Source organism: Colossoma macropomum, unplaced genomic scaffold (genome assembly GCF_904425465.1).
Source record: "Colossoma macropomum unplaced genomic scaffold, Colossoma_macropomum, whole genome shotgun sequence".
Classification (NCBI taxonomy): domain Eukaryota; kingdom Metazoa; phylum Chordata; class Actinopteri; order Characiformes; family Serrasalmidae; genus Colossoma; species Colossoma macropomum.
Window position 1 is genome coordinate 18,571,829 of NW_023494798.1, and position 26,561 is coordinate 18,598,389.

Below are 26,561 nucleotides of genomic sequence, written 5' to 3' on the forward strand. Positions count from 1 at the left end.
TTGAAATGCTAGAATCTTGAAACCAGAATAGATTTTAAGATGGTTTATTCCATATTTCAAGTGTATTGGAACACTACAAAGGAATTAAATAATAAATAACACACTGTAATCATGTCCTGGTATCTTTTATACAGTATCTGCCATGTTTCAAGTACAAAACATTGTTGATGTAATTGTATTGCGTGCATGCATGGATACCTAACTTCACTCTGTATGTTATACAGCTTTCTCAGTTATTATGAAATCTTCTGTTCATCATTTGATGCGGCTAAAATTTTCTTAATTTTTTACAGCTTATTTAATGTACACAACTGGGCCTAAAAATCACTGTCGTACCTTTAAGGGTACATTTACATTGTTTATACTTTGATAAACAAAAAATGTTCCTGCACAGAACCTTTATTTCTAACAGTGTGTGGTCGTATCCCAAATGGCACGTCTTCAGTTGGGAAACATAATTGTAGCATTTTCTGTTGCCATTATATTTAAGTTGCTTTAACTCCATTTACCCTATCTAGACTCCAGGCTTTATTTAATTTTTTTTTTCTATTTTAAAATGTTACTTTATGAAAAGGTACAAATATACATGTTTCCTCTTGGACAAAACTTATTTAAGGTACACCACTAGACCTTAATTGGTCTATCATTTGGACCATTATTGTACCTTTTAAGTAAATTTACATTTGTTTATACATTGGTGAACACGAATGTCCAGCTAATCGAATACTCCTGAGGAAGTTCGTTAGCTGGAGATTGCAGTTGGAACTAGACTTTACAGGAAGGTGGATCTACATGACCACGGTTTGTGACCTCAGTTATAACACACATCGGCCAAAATAGAGGAGCGAATATTGAGCGAATATCAGCCAATTCCAATTCTGTCCGATTCAGATTGTGCACCCCTACTTACTCCAGCTTTCACTCTGCTGTTCTGTATATATGTTTGTATGTATGTATGTACCTTGGAGAGATAGGCAGGCTTGGAGTGGCTCTGCATTTCTCTTCAGTCAGGCTGTTCCGCTTGGCCTCTGTAGCCTGCTGCTAAAAACTCCAGTGGGACAGGCCCTTTACATCCTCTTCCCTTCAGCCCGCACTTCAATCCTCCAGGGCCTGCGCAGTCCACCTAAAGCTAAACTCAGGGACAAGTTTAAAACACATTCATCTCTGATCTCTGTCCTCCTTCAGTTTGCATTCTTTGAGCAGATCAATGAATCAGGTTATTCAGAGTTGACATTCTGGCCATAAACTGCTTGATGTTTGAAGATGTGTCATTACTGTAATTCATGTCATCATCAGTGCCTGTAGCGAATGCCTCTTAGCTTGCGTCCTGTCTTTGCACAATGAACTTTAACAGATGTCACAAGAACTGACAGGCACAGGCAGTTTAGTTGAGTTTGAGCTAGACTTTAGTGATGGATTGATATGCCTCACGCATGTGGAAACTTCTTTGTACTTGTGGCTGCTTGCTGCCAAGTGACTGCCAAGCATTGGAAATCAAAACAGCTGAGCGTTCTGTGGTTGCTGAGCAAAGATTCTGGAAATGACATTTGGGTTTTGATTCGTTAGCGCCTCTCATGTTCTGGCTGGATTTGCACTGCATTCTATGCACTTCATTATCCTATTATTTATTTAGCAGCAATAGGATTATGTGCCCCTTTCTCTACTGTCACGTCTGTTATACAGTGTTACAACTATGTCAGGACAGGAAGCATTTATGGGGCAGATGTTCACTATATCAGTGCAAGGCTAGATAGTATGATTAGATGAGGAGAAAGTGGCGTCTTTAAGAGATTTCCCTCGAGAGCGCTTCCCTTTTCTCTCTGGATATAACAGATGACAACGGACAGGAGAAAATCAATACCCTGCTGTACACTGCTACTGGGCAATAAAAGGGAATATCCTCTCTCACTCCTGCTCTGTGGCTGAGAGACTCATCACACAGGAAGTAGGCTCAGCTGGAAGGAGCTGTGTGTGTTTTGGGCAAGTGGCTGAGAATTTTGCTTCCTATTGCTGGGACTTGAGTTTGGTTCCCAGCGATGCCACAGCCATCTGTTGTCTACAAAAGCGTAATTGATCTATCCATGCTGCTCCCATTAGTGCATTCTTTGTATAACAGTTCTCAGCAACTGTCGCTACGTTGCATAAGACAAATCCCTTCAAACAAATAAATATAGGTTGGCGTTTTATTAGCTGCATGACATTGAGTTTCCAGTTTAAAACGCTATGCTACTGAGCTGAACTCTGTTGTTGTAGCTAGTAAAAATCATGCAGGTTGGGATTTGCCCCTCATGTTAAAATTGGCTCATGGGGTAAACATGGTGGAAGGAAAAAAAAAACTACACCCAATCTATCCAGACACTGTGATAACTTGATTTACTTCAGCAAATTGAATGTCTTTGCTGTGAGAACATTTTAAAGAGCTGGGAGGCAACACTAACCAGGCACCGGACAACGGAGCTCAAAACCGGACTCTTTAGCATAAAACGAACTCCTGGCAACCCTAGTTAGACATACATAGATGGCACACAGACACAGAAGTAGAAGCTTTTTTTCTAGCTTTTGGCTTTAACAAAGCAAATAAATCTGCTGGACCTACAGAACTAGCTTGCTAACTGTCACTAACAAACTTGTCTTGCATTAGTCTTTTTAATCCAGAGGCGAGCTACAGCCTGTGGAAGATAAACTGGCAGTGTCTTACATTATCACAGGTAGCCTGCTTGCTTTACCTCACTTTTAAGCATACTTGACAGTCTTGAACATTAGAGTGGAGGTGGTTCAGTCTACTACAGTAAAGCAACACGAAAGATGCTGACAGTATATGGACTACATTTCCCATGAGTCTTGCCTGCGCAGGGATGTGAAGACGTGATTTAAAATATGAATTTACACTGAAGATCCTCTCTGTTTAAGCCATAGCTGTTTAAGCTACAACAAAAAACAAAGTCTGGATGTGTTAAGACAAAATGATTGAGGGGGAATTCATCCCCCTCCAAATATTACTTATGATCAAGCCTTTCCCTATAGGTTAGAGCAGAGAACTGCTGATTCAGTTCAGTTCAGTTAAAATTTATTTGTTCAGCTTTTTTCACAACAGGCGTTGTCCCAATGCAGCTTAACAGAAGTCCAGGTCCAGGCCCCAAGTAAGAAAGCCAAAGGCAACAGTGATGAGGAAAATCTCAGTAAGAGCAAGAGGAAGAAACCCTTAGAGGAACCAAGACTCGTAAGGAGAACGCAGCCTCTTTTAGTCGACACTGGAAAGCACACTAATAATTTAAAAAGCAATGAGAGATATAAAATGAATGAGTAAATGAGTGAGATATAAACATATGGTTACTGTCACCTTATATCTCCAAAATGGTAACTTTACAGGTGAAGGACAAAACATTCTTCACTTGTAAGGGAAGTTCTCATAACATTTTTTCAAGGAACAAGTCATTTTGGACCATTTCTATTGATCTGTTTATTATGAAAATTTAACACTATGCAAAGGGTAACTGGAGGTTTGTGTAAAAAAGTGAAAAAAAACAGCAAAAACAGAGATACAAGGTTTTTGCATGACAATAGTTTAATAATAAATGATGAATAAAGAGACAAAGTTAGACAGAAGTATTCAAATTAACCAATGACTCAGTTAAGGTTTTCCAAGGAGACTGAGCATGAGAATTTAATGTGTGATCATGAAGGAGGTTAGTATGAAGAGGTCCGGGACTCAATATAGTGTACAATTTCAGGGAGTGAACTTTTTAGTAAGTCCATGCAGGCATCAGCCATCATCCACCCAAACACAGAGACTAGCATGAGTTCAAGGTGAAGTGCTGATGGGCTGTCAATTCAGAGTGATCTGAATCATGCAATGTTGAGTGGCCAGCTTCACATGTCTTGGAGGTAGCACTCGTCAGCCCTCATCCTCCCTAATTGGTAGCACTAGCGGAGGTATGTTTATAGGGAGATTGACAATGACTAATATTGGGTATGGAAAAAAAAAAAGAAAAGAAAAAATAAGTAGTGTGTTTAGATTGATTTTTCCTAGAACAGCTGAGACAGTAAGCAGGTAAATAAATGGGCATACAGTCAAAGTTCTTCTGAGCAGGTCCTAAGTGCTAACAGTGCTCTGCATTGTTAATGCCATGCCAGATTTTTTTCTAGGTTTAGTAACTGTTAGCTATGGAAGATATATGGAGGATTAATCTCATTGTTACAGCACATGTTTGCTCAGGGCACTTTTACGAATTAGTAACATTCTAAAAAGGAAGTCATAAAACATTTGAAGGAGTCTAGTCTCCAACGTCAACAGTAAGGAAGGCCAACTGATCAGCAAAGCCATTCCACAGGGAACAATACAGCTTGGCCCTTTTGTTCTGCTCAAAGTGTAAAATATTCAAACACCCCATAAATACCCCATAATCATTCCCATTCTGGCAGAGGAAGAATGTTTAATATTGGCTCTGTACTGTATTATGATTGATAGGCACATTTATAGCCGTCTTATGTTTACTGGTCTGAAAGTCTGAAAATCAGGTGTGGTAGGCTGAGATGAATGTGCCATGGTCTTTCATGACGTAAGACAATATTTACTTACCAGCAATGTCTTGATTTTTATGCTTATTATTTTGGCCCCAATAAAAGATATGGGACATGGGTCTCTGCAATTGGCCAAGAATGTCAGACCCTTGCCACTTATTGCTTGTGCCCTCAGCGTTCCCAGAAATAAAACGCACTGCTTCTTGTTATCATCATATGCTGAATGATGTAATGGTGAAATCAGGATACAAGCAGGGTACATGGCGTGTGCCTCATAGTTGCACAAATTGTGCATGAAGGCTACCTGTGTTCCAAATTGCCCTCCTATGTTTTTCCATTCTCAGTTTACTCATTATTGCATGATTAAGTTGTTCTTTATTTTCCTTCAGTTTCACATTAGTAACACAGCAGTGGTCAGGTTATGAACAGAACCTGAAGCAGACGTCAGCTCAAGTGTTAGAAAATCACAAACCAACCAGAAAACTACTTTGGCCCCTCTTTCTCTAAATATTTCTCTTTGCTGTTGTTGTATTTTGCTAGTCAATTTGAGATTTTTGGCTCCATTGATTTCTTTCTCTCTGTGTTTTCAGAAAAAGAACTTGCGCCTGCTGCTAAGTGTGTTTCTGCTGGGATCCTGGGGGGTCTTCCTGCTGGCCTGCCGCCTCTACTGGATGGGCAACAAACCTCCAAACTTCTCCAACTCTGACAACCCTGCAGCAGACTGCCCCTGTTTCTTGACCAGGGTGCTAACGTTCTTCTTTCTGCCCGCCATGAATTTGTGGCTCCTGCTCTGCCCGGACAAGCTGAGCTTTGATTGGTCCATGGATGCATTGCCTCTTCTGAGGAGCCTCACTGATTGGAGGAACCTCCACACTGTGGCGTTTTACACTGGACTGCTGGCATTGGCATGGTTTGGCCTTTGCAGTCGTCCAAGCAAGGAGAAAGAGACCAATGGGAAGGCCCATCATGTAGCAAATGGAAAGTCCAGTACGAATGGACACAGTTATCACTCTGACTATGAACACTCCATTCCAGACTCAAACTCTGTGCAGACAAATGGGAATGGTACCAAAAAGCACTATTTAACCAGGACCTCTTTGCCCACTACTGAGAATGTAGTGGTCTTCTCATTAGGCCTGCTGGCCATCCCTTTCCTCCCTGCCACTAACCTCTTCTTTTATGTGGGCTTTGTGGTGGCAGAGCGGGTCCTCTACATCCCCAGCATGGGCTTCTGCCTGCTAGTGGCAGTTGGGGTGAGAGCCCTGTGGGTCAGACTAAGGAGGAGCTCCTCCAGGACGCTGGTGCTGGCCTGCAGTGGTGCTCTGGTGCTTCTTTTTGGGGTTAAGACAGTTCTGAGGAACCAGGACTGGCACAGTGAGGAGATGCTGTACAAGTCAGGGATAACTGTAAACCCTGCTAAAGGTGAGTTTAATAGACTGTCCTCTTTACCTCTGTGGTTTTGTAAGGTTTTGCAAGTGCATAGTGGTGGTGAATTAGCTGATATATGCAGATAAATAGGAAAATTTAATTATTCTTATAGGTTAAATATTGAAATCACAGCTGATAATTACAAATTCAAACTCATTTAAATAGAGAATACCACCGAACCACACTTTAAAGATCATAGGTTCATTTCCCTACCCAGGCTGGAACATCACTGCTATAAGAGTGTCTGTTAAATATGTACATGTTCACAATAACTGTTATTTCTGATTCAAAATATGTCAAATGAAATATGTAAAATGAGTTTTATGCTCACTGCACTTCATATAAACTACTATTCAAAAGTTTGGATTCACTCATCATTATTTCTAACAGTTATTTTATTCAGTATTAAGTTATGCAGTGTATATTTAAATACAGTAAGCTAGACATCAGAATATTTTAAGATGAATTCAATATTCAAAATTCAAAACGTTTATTGCTAACGCCATGAAATGATTAATATATGTAAATAATATACTGTTGTTATGTATGTATAGTAATTTATTGATGTTATCTGCCTAAGATTTCATCACCGCTTCTCAAATGCAAGGTATTCTGAATGATAATTTTATGACATTTCATATTGTACAGCTTTCTCAGTCACAGCAAAATCATCTACAGCTCTGTGTATCATTCTGGATGTGTCTAATATTTCTTCATTTTTTACAGTTTCATGTAAAATAGCTGAGATTTATGAAGTTGTAGAGTACTAAAGTATTGGTTTTATTTTATTGAAAACAATGATTCCAAACTTTGGAATTGTGCTGAATGAATTATAACTTTTAAAAGGTAAAAAAGTAACATTTGTATCAGCCGCCACAAGGTGCTAATTATCATTATTGACCCAGAATTTCATTGCAAGTACATTGCTACCTGATTTAGATCTGTTTCTTTTTGTTAACCTTCATGCTGGAGGATTTAAAGCTATTTTTGTGGTGTTTCTTTTTTGTTTAAGTTGGCATTTGCTTGTGATTTTTAGTTTTTTAGAAAATAGACCAATTTCAGGCTCTCTTGTGGACTCGGGATTGACTGACACTTGGTCGACTTTTGCCAAAAAACGTTTATAAGAACTGTCATTTTAGCAGTGTAATTCCTGAAATTCTACCCTTTCCTTGCTGTACTCCACACTTCTCTCTGTCAAAAAATAACATAAGTTGAAATTATTTGCAATTATCACATCTTCACAACTTGATCTGTCTCAGCAAGACTCTCTTCTAGGTGTAATTTTGCAAAGGTTAATTGCCAAAGTTAGCTTCTTAGAGTAGCTCCTGTTGTGAAGTGTTCAAAATGCACTGAGAATGATAGCTATTTTATACATTTCCCAGCAGGCCTCCCGTTCTCTCTTTTTGACAGATTGTAAGGGGATCAGGGCCATCAACTTGTTCACATGTACTCAATAATTATCCCATAATCAGTCATGTGGAATAAATGGAATATTCAGTTCCACTTCTAACACACACTCTCACACACATACACACCCACCCACACACATACACACCCACCCACACACATACACACACACACACTCACTCACTCTAACTTCTCTCCTTCTCTGTCACTCTAGTTTGTATCTGAAACATGTCAGCTCATAAAATATTCATAACATTAAATGCAATACCTTTTAGCTATAAACCAAAGACATGCATTTTTAATAAGACCTGTTAAAGTCCGAGTCAAGAATTGACTAAAGAGGACCACAGCTGCTTCAGGGCGAGTGTTAGAGTTCACTGAGGGAGAGCATGATAATGCACTTTTTTGGCGTGTATGTATGTTGCGAGTGAATCTGAAACATTTTTGCAATTTGATCAAAGCTTCATTTGATCACTTACCTAACGCAGTTTGGCTTAGAAATGACTTCTTGATGATCCAGTTTCACAGATAATGCTATTCATTGTACTGCTCTTTCTTTTCATTGTACTGTACTTGGGTGAGCTGCACTCTCTTGTCTAGGGATCAATATTAAAGCAATTTTACCAATGGTGCACTGTGAGCTAGGCCTTTTGTTCAGTCCAAAAGTGTCAGTCTGAGTCAAAATAGAAAAAAAGACGGAGAGAAAAGGCACCTCTACAGTAATGCTAACTTCTGCTAATCCCTTGGGAATCAGATTCTAGCTAATCATAATTCACATAACCATTTTTTTGGCTGTTCTAGATTAAACGAGGACTTTGGAAGCCTGTAAGGGACGTTCCATTTTTATTAGAAACTTGTAAAAGACTTATTAACATACATTTTACCTTGTAGCAGTTACAATGATTGAAAAGAGTCCTGCCTTCTGACAGCTCTTAGCAAGTTCATTGGTCAGGCTACCACTTGTGATGTCAGTGATGTATTTGGAAAACCTAGAGTGATGTTTTTGCTTGGTCCATTCCACACTATAAGTTCCTAATAATGTAAGTGTTTAATCTAATGCATTAGGCCTTCAGTTCAGGTCGTCCTGTCCTAATCAGTAAAGGTACTAGCTTCGCTGTATCCAGATACCGCAGAGACAAAAAGCACGATTGCACAATTTTCTGTTGGGTGTTGCAAGAATTTAAATCTTCTGTCTCCAACCAAACCTTAAGAATTAAGGAGAGTTTAAATACGACAATTATCTAGTTATATTAAGTGAAAGTGAACTAAATGAACAGCCATGTATGTTTATTTCAGGGAAATCATTAAGCCTTAAAGATTCTGAGGGTTCCCCTTGAAATGTATCCCTGTTAATATCCTGATCTCTTCAGACCAATAGATATGCTCTAGCCTAACAAAGAGGAATGTGATAGGTTGGGTTCTGCTATATAAAGTAAATCAGGTTGTTATTACCCTGGACAGATGGGCAAGACATGATGATATTTCTGTGTTTTCTTTAAAAGTGCTTAGTGAAAAATGTCAGACACGTTCTCTCTTCATGAAGATTTCAAACACTTTCTCTCTCCCCCTTCCAAAGCCTGGGGAAACCTGGGAAACGTCTTGAAGAACCAGGGGAAGATGGCGGAGGCTGAGAGAGCCTACAGGAATGCTCTGTACTACCGGAGGAACATGGCTGACATGCTGTATAATCTGTAAGTGCACACATCCTTTACGCAGCAGACACTGTTGGTCAGTCCCGCAGAGGCAACCCTGCACTGTAGAGAAATCCTCAGAGAAAGCCCCTCTCTAACTGTACCCTCATTAATCATTTGTCTGTCTCCTGCAGGGGGACTACAGAGACCTCCAGCATTCACATTAACCCCAAGTGTCAGTGAACCGATACCCGGAATTCATAACGTGCTCTGTGTGTTGATTTGCAGGGCTGTAATGAAACTAGGTAGTAAGGATTTTATACCACATGAGATAATGGTGACAAATCCCCTCTTCCAAATACATGATATTCCAAATACAGTGGATTGTGAATTTAAGCAATATAGCATGAGAGTTGGTGTATTTCCGCAAATAACGGCCTCAGCCTTTGATGCATCCTTGTGACCAAATCATATCCACGATGCTAAAAGTAAAGCAAATAACATTATTTTTTTGATATTGGTAGTTTCCTTCTCCAAAGAAGTAGCGTAGGTGGCTTTGAGTAAAGAGTCCCATTTTTGATTCTGTTAACCAGCAGATAGTGGTCATCAGAATAATACAGATATAGTTTTAAAAATATGAGTTGTTGTCTGAAATAACAACACTGGCGAAATTCTTTTCTAACAGTCAGATGTGTGGTCAAAGCTATTGCTATCTGCCCTGGTCAACTGTAAGTGCTATTATTGTGAAATGGAAGCATCTGTGATCAACAGCAGCTCAGCCATGACGCGGTAGACCATGCAAACTCAGAGTCAGGAGCCGCTGACACACTTGGCCCATAAAAATTGCCCATCCTCCATTGCATCACTCTCTACAGAGTTCTAAACTGCTTTTGGAAGCAAGATCAACACAAAAACTGCATCAGGAGCTTCATAAAATGGGTTTTTGTGGCTGAACAGCTGCACACAAACCTGAGGTCACTAGACACAGTGCCAGGCATCGGCTGAAGTGGTGTAAAGCACCTGTACTCTGGAGCAATGTGTTCTCTGGCGTGATGAATCATGCATCCCTATCTGGCAATCTGGTGTTTGGCAGATTTGGTGGAGAGGGGCTGATGATCTAGGGCTGTTTTTCAGAGTTTGGCCTAGGCCCCTTTCTTCCAGTGAGGGGTAATGTTAATGCATTACAACATACTGAGACATTTTAGACAATTATATGCATCAAACTTTGTGGCAACAGTTTAGAGAAGGTCCTCTCCTGTTCCAGCATGGCTGTGCCCCTGTGCACGAAGCAAGGTCCATAAAGACATGATTCAACGTGTTTGGTGTGGAGAAACTGCAGCAGCCTGCACAGAACCCACACATCATCCTCATTGAACACCTTTGGGATTAATTGGAACGTTAATTGCAAGCCAGGCCATCTTGTCTAACATCAGTGCCTGGCCTTACAAATTCTTTTTCAGCTGAATGGGCAGAAATTCCCACAGACACACTTCAAATTCTTGTGGAAAGCCTTTCTAGAGGAAGGGAGGCTGTTATAGCCAAAGAGGAGCCAAGTTCATATTAATGCACATGGTTTTGAAATACGATGTCCAGCAAGCTTATATAGGTGTGGTGGTTAAGTATCCACATACTTTTGGCTGTAACGTGTATAATAAACGTGAACCTAATTACAGCTGTTAAGTTTGATATAAATTAGTAGTTTGGCTTGTACCTCGGCCCAAGTATTTCTTTGTGCCGTCTGCTGAGAAAGTCCTGGGTCACCTGTATTTTGAATGAAGGAAGTTGGATAAATAAACAGTCTCTCTGTAGGTTATTAATTAACGTTGGAATTAGGCACGTGTGTTTTATGGCACAGAGCCAGCAAACTCAGGCTTGCTACATCTGTCAGCACTGAAAAAGCCCCATTTTTAGATCAGTAAAAAGACCTGCAATGTATGTGAATGCTGCCAACTTGATTAGCTCTGAGCTGTTGCTTCTTTCTGTTATTATTCTTTTCTGTCTCAGGGGTCTGCTGCTACAGGAGAACAACAAGTTCTCTGAAGCTCTCCACTACTATAAGCTGGCCATTGGGAGCAGGCCAACTCTCGCTTGTAAGTGCACTGTCTCTTTTTATTGACAATTTCAAGCTCCCACAATCGTGACTGTGTCCAGGCAACTGTAGATTGCACCGTGTGTTTGTGTGTGTGTGAGTAAGTGAAAGTTTGTGTGTGTGCTTGGCACTATTCCAGCATTATTGAATAAATGACTCTGCCTGGATTTCTGGATACTCTCTCAAATCCCACAATGTCAACACTTAAACAAATTATGTTTGATTCCAGTTGAATCCAGGTCAAAAAGTCTAACTAGTTTGGCTTGCTGTACATGCTGTTGCCATCATGCAGGCCTGTGTTAAAACAAAGTACCCTTGTACTATTTTAGGACAATTATAGGATTCTCACAAATGTTCTCCTAAAGTTCTCTGCATTAGGAGGGAACTATCAGTATGGCTTATAAAAAGATTATTCTAAGTTACAAATCTTGATTCCAAAAAGATGGAACAGTATATGAAATGCGTATAAAACCAGAAAGCAGTGATTTGTAAATCCACGTTGACCTAAATTTAAACAAACATAGTAAAAATACAAGTTATTTATTGTTTTACCTTATGAACTTCATTGTTATTTGTTAATAAACATTTTTAAAACAATTTTAAGTGTTGATGTCTGCAGCATGTTCCAAGAAGCTTGAGACAGGGCCAATAAGGACTATGTTCAAAAACATCTTAAAAAGGTAATACAATCATGCTTTATACAAGGGTGTAAAAGGAGTATCTAGGTAAGACCTAATCCTTTATGAGTAAGGATGTTTCAAGGCTTGCCATTTTGCCAAAAAACATGTACATAACATCATCAAAAGAAGCGTGGAATCTAGAGCAATTTCTGTTTGGCAATCCCTCAGATGGTACTGCATTAAAATCTAGCATGCTATTGTGATATCTTCACATGGGCTCATTGCTGCATCCATGAATGCAAGTTAAGACTGTACTATTTACAGTAGAGGCCATATGTCAACAACATCCAGAAACACTGCTGACTTCTCTGGGCTTAAACTCATCTGAAATACTGATGCACAGTGGAAACATGTATTGTGGTCAACCTTTCAGAGTGTTTATGGAAATAATGGATGTTGTGTTCTCTAGACCAAAGAAGAAAAGTGTCATCCAGAGTGTTACCAGCGTTACCAAGTTCCAAAGCCAGGTGTTGTCATGTTATGGGAGTGTATTAGTGGCCATAGCATGGGTAACTTGCACATCTGTGAAGGCACCATTACCACTGAATGAGAGATAACACAATTTGAAGCTACATACGCTCAACCTGACAACAGCAAGCCACATTCTGCATGTGTTACAACAGTAAGGCTGTGTAATCAGAGCAGACCTATCTCACATTGAAAACGTATGGTGCATTATGAAGCGCAAGACATAAAAATGAAGACTCTATATGGTTGCCCAGCTTGAAGACTTGTATACAAGAAGAACAGCAAAAAAAAAAATTCAGCTTTCAGAACTGGATCAATTGGTGTCTTCAGTCTCCAAATGATTATTAAGTTTTGTTAAAAGGAAAGAAGACTTAACATTCTTCTGTCTCAAGTTGTTTGGAATGTGTGGAATGAACATATATTTACAAAAATTAATAAATACATAAATTCATGAGGTAAAACAACAAATAGTGTTTCTGTACTGTTTTCAGTTTCATACAGGTCAAACTGCATTTACTGATCACTGCTTTCTGATTTTATCAACGTTTCACATACTATCCAAACTTTTTCGGAACTAAGTAAACGTAGATTGGGGGGGAAAAAAAAACTTTAAAAGAAGTGTATATTTTATTTTCAACGCTATGGTTAATACTGTGTTCTATTTAATTCTTTTTTGTGCTTGTAGTCCTGCTGTACCATAATTTTAAATGCAGTCCATTTAAAAACCTCTGAATATAAACACGCTTAGCACTCCTTCCACACTGCAAACAGTGCTACTGAAAGTTCCCAAACTCCACTCTCATGAGAATTAGAGAAGTAAAGAGGGATCAGAATTGATGAGTAGCCTCGAGGAGCATAGGCTGTGACTAATTTATCCAATCCTCTGCAGAAGGAGACCAATAACAAATATAGTAAATCAGGATTGCGGTTGTGTGGTCCATCATGGCTGTCAGATACTATCCTGCCAGTGGAGTCAATACTTCTCGGCGGTTTCACATTTGATTCCAGCCCCTTGAGTGGTGAATATGTATTGGCGCCCCACAGACCAAGCTGCCAATTCATCTGCAGCAATCAGCAGGGGACCTTCCCCGAGCCCCAAAGAGACTAATTACCCTAACCCTGTATGCTAATGGACTTTTACACTTCATTCTCTCTCTCCTTGCTCCTCTCCCTCTCTGTTTCTCTCCCTCTGCATCACGCCCTCTCGCACCCTCAGCTGCCTACTTGAACACAGGGATCATCCTGATGAACCAGGGCCGTCTGGACGAGGCTAAGCGCACCTTCCTCACCTGTGCAGACATCCCAGACGAGAACCTGAAAGATCCTCATGCACACAAGAGCTCAGTCACCAGCTGCCTCTACAACCTGGGCAAGCTGCTACATGAACAGGGCCATCAAGAGGTGAGCTGAGAGCCAGGTCATCATCACAACAGGTGCATTTCCACTAAACTAAAGGATCTATTCTGAACAAGAACGACATAGTTATTGAAAGGGTTCTTGCTTTGCAATTGCAGTGCAAGAGCCATGGCCATTATGTAACATCACCACCTGTTTGTTCACCTATTTGAGCCACTTTTGTTCAGGTAGTCTTTGGGTTGTGGTACTACCAAGCTGGGAGGGTGAAGGCTAGCGCATGCATCCTCTGAGACACACAAAATCAGCCGGCATGTTTTCAAACTACCGCTAACGCAACTTTGGTCAGCTCAGCATGCTTGGAGGAGAAGACTAACTGCCAAATTATGCCAGCTAACAGATGTCCACATTGGCTCGCATTGTGCTGAGTAATGGGGGGGCCTTATTTACCCAAGGAGAGCAAGGCTAATGATGGTCTCTTAGACTCTTGGCTGTGGCATCACAAGCGAACAAGCTTGTGATCTGACGATAGGGCCAGCACTTGTGACACTCATGAGCCCCATTCCCACTCTTTTTGAATGTCTTTCAGCAGTAGATGCTTCTCAATAATCATCTTTATTAATCTGTGTTTTCTTTTTAATCACATTTTTAATGTGGACATCCTCTCATTTGCTCTGCTGGTATCTGCAACAACTGGTTCATGCATATTAAAATGGAGGAAAAGCAGCTTGTGGAGCTTGTATTTGAGAATCAGAAGCATTCAGTCTGGCGAGCTCCAGTCCGATATGTCCTGGGCCCTTGTTACTCCCATGGAAACTGGAATTCCTAAAAAAGTTCCTTGTTCCTGGAAAGGTTCCTGTGGTGGAAAATGCCCTAAGGACCCAATATTCAATACACTGTCTTTCTCCATAGAGACAGTGGGTTATAAGTGATCTTGGCTTATAGAGGCTTCTTGTTGTGTGTACTGTTAATGAACTGTTCCATGTTGCTGTTGCAGGAGGCCCTGTCTGTGTATAAAGAAGCAATACAGAAAATGCCCAGGCAGTTTGCTCCTCAGAGCCTCTACAACATGATGGGTGAGTACTGTCTGCCAGGAATATGGATATTGTGTCAGGGTGAGGTATTGTTTTGTATTTGGCATTTTATCTTGAGGTCTGCGTGTGATAAAATCGTTACCTGGTAAGTTTGCCTTACAGAGTGAGTTTGGAGAACTTTCCTGGATCTATATTATTGACTTGTCCAAACTAGCATGTGTGTAGAGCAGGTCTTAGTGTGAGCATTTCGATTCAAAGTTTCAGATAGTGCAGTTCATTAGAACTTTTTTCCTTTTAGATTTTTTTACTTTGGCAATCACTTTTGCAGTCCGCTGCAGTAGCCTGTGTAGGTCTTTTATTGATTACTTCTTCCAAAATATGGAATATCTCCTTCTAGTTCAGATGCGAGCCCGTTTTGTCTTTATTTTGTCTTTCTATCAGTCGTCCCCTCTTTCCAATCTATGTGTGTGTTTTCTCCTGTGTGATCCCTCTGTTCTTTTGGCTCTTCTCCTCATGCTTTTTTCCGCTCTTCCTTGGGCAGAATTCCCAAAAGACCCAGAACAACACACTCTACGCCAAATATCACTGAAAAGAGTACATGTTGTTGAGAATATGCCAAAGTGTTGACTATTCTGCTTATCAGGCCTTTAAATTTTCCACCACACTTCTGTACTCCTCTGTCTAGTGTTTAGACATGATTCTTCTCTGTTTATTTGAAAAGGTCTAATTCACTGAAGAGGTTCTGTATGGATGTCCTCTTACTTCACTTGATAAATATGTCTTCCAGTAAATGCTATTATTTTTCATCCTTTTACCTCTCCTGTCCAAACCACTCCCTGATTGCATTGTTCTTGTGGGTGCACACAAGTGGTCTGGGTGGAATTTCAGTGTTACTCAGGTTTGTTTTTAAAATTTCACTCTCTGAGCTGTGCAGGGGAATGAGTTCTGACTGCATGCAAACGTGCCTTTCAGCACTATAGAATTTGAATAATTGAATCTGAGTTATAACTCTCCTGCTGTAAGGCTGAGCTCAGGTTAGCACACTGAGGTGAATTTCTACTCTCACCCCAATAACTGCTGCCTTGCAACCACCCAACTACACTCATGTGTGACTGTGAGGTGTTAAATATGATTACAGTTAAACAATTTACAGAAAGTATTTGCTATTGTGACTGCATACAATGTAATAAGGAAAAAAGTGTGTAAAATAATGAGCTGTCAATCAGTGCTCAGGTTAAATCAGGGTTTAGAAAAAAAATTACAGAATGTGTATATAATGTGATGGTCGTATAGACAGTAGATCCATAATGATAAATAGAGTAATGGATGATTTATGAATGATTGAGAAAGTTGCATTAAGAGTCTTATAATCTTATAATAAAATAAATAAAAAATACATAATAAAAGTTTAAGGCCATCTCTGAAGATGTGCAAAGCTGGGCAGTAAGCAATTATTTGTTTGAAAAAATACTAACATTAGGATGAATACAAATAAACAAGCATTACGATTTTATGTCCGCCAGTATCTATTAGCTTAACCATTTTGAAACCTCTGCAAACCGTCCAGTACATAGTTCAGCTAATCAAAGCTTTATTAAATTAATAGGAGTTTCCTCAGATTTAATTCCCTGCCTGGGCAAGCAAACCACATTATACCAGTAAGTGATTTTGGGCAATACTCCTAATACTACATTCACCTAACACTGTAAAATGATTAAACTGTAAGTCAGTCCTGATAAGTGTCCACTAAATGCCATAAATGTGCATGCACATGTAAATCAGAATTAAACACCAAATGAGAATTTAACAAATCCATGCAATGGCTGGAGAGAAACCAAACCTGTGTTCTTTTACGTGTATTGTTCTAACCAATTTATTAATAACTCTTTTAAAAATAAGAAAGTTTTGTGACTTATGACTGTGTTTATGCTTATTTGCATTGATGTGTGTATATATTTGTGTGTATCTAATGCTATTACATTTTTTGTGGCAAAAAACTTAAATAGTTTTAAACACTTTAAATATGATGTGTATACACATTTATGTTGTGTGCACATATTAAAAAATATATCTGTGTGTGCGGATGACCAAACACGATGGATAAGTATCGTACCGTCACTTCATTTTCCTGTAAGGTTTAACTAGTCCTTGCAGTAGATTCCAGTAATTTCAGTAAATAGGACATATAAAGATTTCTCAGCATATTACATTGCCAGCCATTCTTCTGTGATAATAAGTGTTCTCATTTTTAAAATGAAAAGGACTAGTTCTTGAACGGTTTGATAGATGAGTGACCATTAAATCATTAAAAATCCATCGTTATTTGGGGAAATGATGTGCTTAACTGTTATCGAATGCAGCTGTTAATGTTTTTGTAAGTGCGTGATTCATGCACATATAATCTTCACCTTTGGGTATTGCAGAGCAAATTAATTCATCTTAATTGGATGAAATGTCTTATTACGTCAAGACTAAGAAGGTTAAGATGTAATCAACAAGCCATCTGCAGCATCTCTAGTTTCTTCCCTTTGCAATAATAGACAATAATCCCTTGGTTATTTTAGCGTCAGTCTGTTTGTCTGGGTTACACGTTTTCGTACTGCTCAATGGAACATGGGGTGCGGATTGGCTTGTGATCCAGGGTACAAGGTTAAGTGAAACTTTAGCTTAGTCGCAGACCCTATCGTTTTATTATTTTTGCAGTAATTACATTAAAAACATTGTTTTGGCCATGTTGTCCTAGTTTAGTAGCTGTGCCATCAGGTTCTCCATAATAATCCAGAAAGTGAGAGCAGGGTATTATTATTGCAGGTGCTGGGCCAGCTTTGAGGCCGGTGTCAGATGATATGTGAAGGATCAGAGCGCGTGTTTTTCGTCATGTCATAAAGAGAAGCCTTTAAGTCTGGTGTTCTAAGAGCAGGGTTAGCCCTGGGCCAGGCCTGCCTCCATTCCAGCCCCACAGTGGACAGTTACACTGAGGTCACTGTAAATCAAGCTGCAATGGAAATCACCCATCAGCTCAATTCCTGTTCTTTTTTTTCTCCTACTCTCTTTCGCTGATTGATGGTTTAGGTTTTGCAGAGGTGGTGGTCTTTGGTTTTGAATGTGTTGATTAAATTAATTTATAGCAGTAGACATGAAAGTCAAAACGGACATGTGAGTCGAGTGTTGTGGAGTTGATGTCAAAGATATTTGAGTTTTAATAGTGTTGCTGTTTGATGTTATTTTCGCGGCATAATAATTGCTGTCTGTTGTGACGTTGCAGTGAATTTTGATTGGAGAAGAATGTCACAGTGGATTTAGTGTAAAAGAGAATGCTAAAGGAACGCGTTCTCAAGAAAGTTAATTTATTTGCTGATTTTAAACACTGACAACCAAAAATAATCTTGCTATGTATACATTTGGGACAAGCGATGATATCGTTGAGCAATCATATAAGCGTTGGAGATGAGTAAGGATTTGGCCAATATTTCAGATCAGTGTTTGTTGACTTATTGATTAAATACCTGTTTGTACTCCAGAAAATGTAGAATGTTTACATGACATTTGGCTACTATGCTATATCATCTGTAGAAGTCAGAGACCACCCTTTAGCCTTGAGAGACTGGCCATTAACTCTTGTGTGGTGTTCAGGTTTTTGTTACTTAGTGGGTCTGGTGAACCCACCGCATTATTGTTTTGTTTTTTTTTTAAATCAGTACAGCCAGAACAATTTATGTAAAAAAAAAATGTTTAAAGTATCACATTTGGTGTAGGGGTGAACAGTGTGAAGTCACTGAAAATGTGTTATTTTATATGTTCCTCACAGAAAATGAGCAAAGGCCAAGGAATCTGAGGTTGCAATAATAATAAATTGCATATTTTTTCTTTTGTTAAGCATTGAAAATGCATCCCACAGACCTGAACACCACACAGTTTCTTTTTTTTCTTTTTCTTTTTTTACTTTCTTAAAGAAGTGTTGAGTTGTCGTCTCAGAATGGAGGGAGGGATGGACAGAAGCACCTGTGCATTTTTTCAGACCTGAAGCAAAAGTGGAGTTATTCTTTGTATGTTTTGTCTGTAAATTCAGTAAATGATGTGATCTCTCACTTTTGCATAGTACTGAATGTAGATTGATAATATTGGCTTTCAGCATCGACATATGATTCCCGTATCGGTGCATTTTTAATTTTAATGGTGTTCATGTGCCATTAGTGGCCTTTTAACTGTACTGAAACAATGTTCGACTATTCAAATACTAATCAAATTGCATGTTAAGTACTGATTAAATATTGAAAATTACCTAACTGGGTCAGTGTTGGTGACGTGAGAAGCCAGATGGGCCAGTTCTCTTAATATTGTGCTGTTGATTGATGTGAGTTGATTTTGTATGTACACTGGTAAGTAAAAAAAAAAGGCTGTGACTAGACTGAATTCTGATTGTACTCCAAAGACTATTCAGTTTAAGTGGTCGGAATGCTGCTGGATCACATTTCCCGGTCATCCTGACTTGTTGAGGGTCACTTTCGGATGACTGCCTCCCTCATGTTATAGGATCTCACAATAAAACAAAGGGGGGATGTGTGCTTCCATAACCTCTAACCTGCTGACCTGACCTCTGTCTTCGCCCCTCACAGGAGAGGCCTACATGAGGCTGAACAAGCTGTCGGAGGCCGAGCACTGGTACAGGGAGTCGCTCCGAGCCAAACCAGACCATATTCCAGCACACCTTACCTACGGCAAGCTTCTGGCTATGACGGTAAGAGCAACCTCCCTGACAGAAACTTTTGTTTTTGGCCGAGTGACCTCTGTGGAAGGTGCACACTCAGGTTCCTTAAGGACAGAAAGAGTAACATTTTTTTTTCCTGAAGTTACTGAAAAAGTGACAAGTATGCCTGCCATGCCAGCAGGTCTGAAATCCCTCAGAGAAAGCAGAGTGGACAGTTATGATAGGAGACGTGTTCAGACAGGATGAGGCTCTGAATCTTTCATTCTGGAAGTTCTTGCTCTGGCATGAGGAGGATATATTCTAGCTTTCCTGCCCCCTGTCTCCTCTCATTTCTAACTTAATCATGTGGCCCTGTTCTGAGCTGCCTCTCCCTCCGTCCCGCTGTCCCCTTCAGTAAATGAAAGAAAATCATGGTCACCTTCGTTTACCATCTCCCAGAGTGGAGCAAGCAGTGCAAGAAGAGCAGTGAGCTTTCTGAATAGGGTTTTGTTCTGAACTGGGCAGCATTAGCACTGAGTAATTTAAGAGAAACAGATTCCAAAACAATAGTCATCTTAAAAAGGAAACAAGATATATGGTTTAGTCAGAGATGAAGAAATGATTGACAATCTGCATGTAACACTGCTCCAGCCTTCATTTCAGCTCAAAGCCAAACAAAAGCCATACATTTTTGCTTCAAATGTTTGTTCTTTTTTTCCTTTCTGTAGCTCAACTGGTAGATTAAGGTCATGGGTTTGATTCTCAAGGAGCATATATACAGAATGGAAAAAAATATGCCTTCCTTCTACTGTAAGATGCTTTGGATAAAAGCATCGGTTTAATAAATACAAAGTTATACAAGGTTGTAACAGTAGTCAGGTCAGTGTCGGTTATGGTCATGTCAAGTACTGTACAAAAATTAAGCACCTAAGCAAACCTTTTTAAAAACGTTTGTGTGGGGGAAAAGGTGTATTTTTGCTGTAAAATAACATACATCGTCAGAATAAATGCAAACAAACCGTAATGCAGTTAAAAGTAACTCATTTTCAAAAAAGTAGCTTAGATTAAGTGTGCTGATTACAAGCATATAGATATCATTCCAGATTTCTTTAGGATGCCCACTGCCATCACATAGATTGTTGAATTCCATCACCAGCACACCTAATTTAATGAAGCATTGATTGGGCTAAACCAAGTATTAGATGATAATTACAGTTAACAGTGGTCTTCCACAAAGAAGCCATTGAAAATTAAGTGAACACATTACCATATAATAAGTTGTGGTTTTATGTGTTACTGTTTGTTTGTGTTTAATATTAATATTTTTCTGACCAAATAATGCTTACTGCCAGATAAGAGTTTTTTTAGATGGCTAACACTTTTGCATTGAGCTGTGTATGTTTTCCCATTTGATACTAGATGTAGGTCTTTTGTTGACTGATGCAGCAGTCCCCAAAATAACATTTCTCAGACATACAGCATATCAGAGCTAATGAAAGATAGTGACCAAGTTCTCTGAATGATGCCTTTTGGGGAATACAAAAGCGAGACCAGCTCCTTCCTTCAGAGGACGATTTCCCTCCCGTTCCGCACAAATCCAGTGAAGTGAGGAGACATTGTCTCGGCTTCAAAGCTCAGTATTGATTTGAAAGAAAGCATGGAGTTCAAAGCTTGCAGCTTCAGCCATTTGCTGTTGGCTGTTTGTTGCAGAAATAGTGTGGAGAGGGGCAACCTTGAAGCCCACTGTCCTCTGGGTGTAAACAAAGCCACCTCAGAGCCAGGGAAAGACCTGAGAAACAATCTGAACAAGCTGTGTTCACTGACCTTGAAAACTCTCAAGAAGATACAGAGAAAAGTTTAATGTGTTTTTGGAAAGTGTGTTCAGGTGTGTAATGATCACGGCTCGGGCATTGTGGATTCTACACTGAAAAAATAAAGAGTTCTTTGGGGTGACGCCATAGGAGAACTACTTTTGGTTCGCTAAAGAACTTTTCAGTAAGTTTGGTAAGTGAGAAGTGTGAAGAACCTTCAAACACTTGTAAAGGTTGAAGGTTTTTCCTTGAACCAAATGTCCAGGTCGGGAACCATTTCAGAACCGATATTTTTGCAAGTGTAGTCAGTTTCAGCTTAGAGAAGCATTTTTTGTTTGAGAGAGTCTTTAGATGTAATTTCTGCTTACCATTGTTTTTCCATAATTCCCATCCGTTTTTGCTTACTATTGTTTTCCCATAATTGGAAATGGATGTATTTTCATAATTGAGAGGCATGCATCAAAGTGGCAAAGCTCATTGTTTGTCTTGAGCGTGGTTGAAGCAATTGTGTATTCATTTTCATTCCTCATACACTGAGTTATTGGGTGAAAACTGTCAAATGTGAATATGACGGCCAAAATAAACATATTACTTGTTACAATATGTTTTCATGTAAAACAGTGGATAAGGCATGGAAACCATTACTGAACACTTCGAAAGCTTATAATTCTGCTATGAGGGCCTTTAGCAGAAGGTTGTCTTCTGAGACTGACCATGTTTTTTTTAATTATTTTCTACATTGCACATCAAGGCTGCTAAAACAACAGTGTTTCAGGTCATCTGTGCACAAGCGATATTAACTGTCATTCACTATTTGAACTAGAGAAGCAAAAAGCCCCCCCAGCCTGTAATATGCACACACGTGCAAACCCGCTGAGTGATGAGGAAGCGTTTGTTCTGTCAGTGTCTTTGTGTCCAGGGTTGAGCTGGAAGCGGGGGGTAGGGGGAGATGTGGGCGGTCAGGGGGCGATGCAGGGTGACGGGATGAAAATCAGCCTTTTCCCCTGCTGAGCTGACCCTCCTCGACCTGTGCACACCCACCCCTGGGGGTCACGGAGCCCAGCCCCAGGGGTGTGAGAGAGCTTCTCGAGCACGTTATTGAATTCTGTCATTTCCGCAGCTAATCAGACTCAGACTCTATTCATAAACACCTCAGAGAGGCCAGAACAGCAGTGTGTCTGTTAGTGGTCTGATGTCACGCTCAGATTAGGGGGTCAGCAGAGTATGCATTGAGGAGGTGGGGCAGGATATTGCTTTAGAGTGATAACATGAATATGAGCACTTGGCGTCAAGACATCATATTGAATGACATGAAACTATTTTTTTGCTTGTAAAGGCTGCGATTTCATTTAATCTTTAAAGGTGAAATACCAAAATGTGTCTCTTTCTGACGTTTAATTTGCTCTTCTCTTTCAGTAATGCAACTTCTCAGTGCTGTTGTTGCATTTATTTAATATGAAAAGAGATTTTTTTTGTTTGTCTCACAAACTACATCTTAGAACAAGAAAGCGCATGAATAGAAGTGTCACACTTTAGTTGCATTTTATCACCACTCTGATTAAACAAAACAGTAACACAAGATTACCGATCTGAACTGTCCGGTAAATGAGCTCACCTGTTCGCTTGAAAAACTGAGCGCTTCCAATAATTAAGGAAGACTAATGGATCTTTTATACAGTGATAGAAGAACAGTAACACACTGAAAGTACATATTCTTCATGCTGTTGTATTTTACTGTGGCCAAACATGAACATTCTCATGCAATAACTTGTCTGGTGGCAGATCTCAATGAAGGTAATGGGTCTGCAGATTAGTAGAGTGGATTGCTGGCAAAATGCTCAGTTTGATGGGGTTTAAGTTGTACTAGGCAGTGTTCATATCCCGTTGTCATTGCATTACTATATGTTAAAAGAAGGTTTTACAGATCTAGAACAGTATTACTTGATTGGTCTGTTTTGTCCTTTTTTCTTCTCTTCAAGTCTTCAGCGCCCCTGTTCTACATTGTTGTTGCATTTTGACTTTTTTCAGCTTATGTTTGTGTGGGTTGATGCATCAGACAGTTAAAATGAATTTGACCATTTTCTGACATCTCTTCATCCTTTAGAATGAAACATGCTGATTTATGTTGTTGTGACTGATATATGTAAATGAGCTCCATTCTGATTTGCTGCCCTGTACTGTTCCTCATTCAAAAAGCAGTCTGGCCTGAAACTCTGATTATACACATTATATATATATATCATTATATATGTCCTATATAGTGCTCCCATTGCCACATAGGCACACTCAGCTTGTATAATCTCCATAAAAAAGCATTGCCAATAGAATGGGATGCTCTGGAGCAGCCGCACAAGAGCCTAAGGTCACCATGTCCAATGCCGAGCATCGGCTAGAGGGTTTATAAAGATCCCACAATTGAGCTATGGAGCAGAGAAACTGTTTTCTTGAAACTCCATCCAACACCTTTGGGATGAGTTGGAGAAAAGTTTTTGTCCCAGAACTAATCATCCAACATAGCTGATCTCACTGATGCTCTTGTGGCTGAAAGCAATCAGATCCTCACAGCAGTGTTTCAACATCTAGTGTAAAGCCTTCCCAGAAGATTAGACACCGTTACTGCAGCAACTGGGGACAAACTTCCTATTAATACCCTTGATTTCAGAAGAAACACTTATAAACTGCTTTAGGTTGAATAGGTGGATCTGTGTAAACGTGTTGTTGTTTTGTGGCATCACAGCAACAAGAAAAACAAAAAAGGCTATTTTTGCAGCTATGTTTCTTATATTGACTGAATGGACTGGGGAGTGAACAATGTTTTGAAACTTTAGCAATATTTCTATACTGCATAAAACACTCCTGTTTAAAAAAAAAAGATATGGACCCTTTAGTAGAATGTTGTTCTAGATATAATGCTTGTTATTTTTCAATATAGATAAAACTAAGAACACCATTGTGCAACACTGATGCCGGTATACTGGTGTAGACATTATCACCTAGCATTGATTTAAAGGTTGTGACGCTGAAAAAATGTAATGCTGTAATGCAAAGCAGAGGTCACCATGTACACTACATTCATTTGCACCTCATTTTACCATGGTGTAAGGAGGCAAGCATCCATGTCTAACGATAAACAGTACCGCTTGGACATAATGGAAATGCATTAAACTGATTTAGTGTTGTACATTGCTGGTTTTGGGGATTTTAAATAGTGCATACAATATAAATATGAATATATCACACGTTTGCAGCCGATCTACAGCTGAACCCTTGCTCTATTTATCAACCAAAGCGTGAAAGCATGTTATGATAATGCCCCTGAGACTGGAACCAGTATCTCTTTCACGCCTAAAGGGGCATTAAACATTCACTCACTTCAAGTCAAAAATTCCATTTCACACTTCCATTCATAACAAAGCTCTTAGATCTGGATAGTTAGTTGATCATGAACATGCGGCATGAGCTAAAGCTAAAGTTCACTGCAATATTTATTTTTCATAGTCATAGTGCTGAGGAGCTCCATCAGATAGCAGTATATTCGTAGTGAAATGAATATACCACTGTCTGATAGAGTTTTTCAGTAGATATGTGGAGTGCAGTATCAGTCCATTACCATTTGAACTGCATTCACACATTGTAAAGTGCAAAATGTGTACAATTTTATCCAAACATTTGGCAAATGTGGAAACACATGGCCCCAGTAATAATGTAAGATTTCTATATTATTATCCTATTATGTATATTTGTATGTATTTATTTATTTATTTATTTATTTATTTATATTTCAGGGTCAAAAAACGGAAGCAGAAAAGTACTTCCTGAAGGCCATTCAGCTCGATCCCACTAAAGGAAACTGCTACATGCATTATGGTAAGCATAACTGTCTATCTTTAAGATTCATTCTAAAAAGTTCTGTTTTAGATACAGAACTGTACAAAAGTCAGAGACCGCTCTTTGTTTAATTTCCAGTCAAAATAGCGGTTAAATAAAAGTTATTCAGTTTTTGCAGGAAATTAAATACAAAATCCACTTGTTTAAGGAAGAGGAAAGTCAAAGAAAAACAAGTGGAAAAGTTTTCAGTGAAAACTGAAGTTCAAAAAAATTAGTTAAAGATACAGAGAAAATGGGATTCTTACCAACTGTGCAAGACCTGGTAGACCACCAAACCTTTCAGATAAACAGTACATTCATCTTTGAGAGAGAGGAGAAAATCAAGCTCCACTCTTCATTCAGACCTGAAAGAAATCCACAGGTGTTTCTGTCCGTCTTTCCACTGTGAGAAGACAGCCCAACACTATGAGTCTGAAAGGATGTGTAGCTGTCAGGAAGCTGTTACTGAGAAAAGGAAATGGACAAAAAGAGCATTTACAAATCAAACAAAGAAGTTGCTGGAATTCTTCAAACAATGCACTGACCACCCCAGAGTCCAGACCGCAGCATCACTGAATATGTTTGGGATTACTGGGATCATGAGAAGCAGAAAATGCAAACAACTTCTTAGACTGAACTTTGGAGGTGTGGAAAAATATCCCTGCAGATTTCTTTAAAAAAGACTGACGGCAAGTCATAAAGGCAAAAGTGTGGACAAACTAAATACTGGAACAATGAAAAAACTGAAAAAAATGAATAGCATGTAGTTAATGGCTGCTTTGACTGGAATTTAAAGAAATGAACAGTGGTCTCTGACTTTATCACGACACTACGTTCTGTTCCTCTGTCTTGTAGGTAGTTGAAAATGTTAATATAGCATAGCGAGATCATACAGAGCCACTGGTTTCTTGCAGAATGAATAATCTTTCTGTCGCTTTAGGCTCATTTTCTTAATAGAAGAGCTGAAATACTGTTGAATATGTCATGCTGCTCTTTAAAGCACCACATTATGGTAATTCTTTGCCTTTAGCTCTTTGTCTGAAGTAAAAATTCTACTAATTGAGGCCGGATTTGTAGACTGTCCTGTAGTTGAATGGTGCTCTGTAGTACATCCATATTCCACCATATCTAAAGATTACCTGGGTTTAAATATTTCTCTAGCAAAACCAAACAATCCATGCATGAGAAGACAGAGACGGGAATAATGAGGGTTTGTTTCTCTAAGGGGGAATGACAACTGTGTGCTCATGTGTGTAGCATGAACATGAGTCAACCAAATGATGCCCAGTAGCCATTTAAATTTTTTTGTCTCAGTTGGAGTTTAAGGCTCTCTTAGCTTGGATTTACAATGATTCCCTTCACCGTATGCCCTCTAAGCTAAGGGTTAAATGAAGGAATGTCACTGATATCATCAAGGCAATAGACTGAAGATTTGCGTGAAACTTTAATGCATCATCTGCTTCGCATTGCTTTTATGTTGGAACCACAATTCTGGTGGGATAGCTTTGGGTGTAGCCTGAATGTATGTTTAAACATCTGTTAAAAATATATTAGAATATACAATATTAACAACTAACACAAGTTT

At 39.3% G+C, this 26,561-nt stretch overlaps 1 protein-coding gene across 1 annotated transcript in view; it reads left to right on the forward strand.

The window, feature by feature from the left end:
• tmtc2b (transmembrane O-mannosyltransferase targeting cadherins 2b) overlaps positions 1-26,561 on the forward strand; it is a 136,980-nt gene that overhangs the window by 99,218 nt on the left and 11,201 nt on the right. Inside the window, exons 3-9 of the mRNA XM_036584743.1 lie at positions 5,112-5,943; positions 8,933-9,047; positions 10,992-11,077; positions 13,441-13,625; positions 14,575-14,653; positions 19,228-19,349; positions 24,895-24,976. Coding sequence (XP_036440636.1) covers positions 5,112-5,943; positions 8,933-9,047; positions 10,992-11,077; positions 13,441-13,625; positions 14,575-14,653; positions 19,228-19,349; positions 24,895-24,976 — 1,501 coding nt within the window. The remainder of the gene's footprint in view (positions 1-5,111; positions 5,944-8,932; positions 9,048-10,991; positions 11,078-13,440; positions 13,626-14,574; positions 14,654-19,227; positions 19,350-24,894; positions 24,977-26,561) is intronic.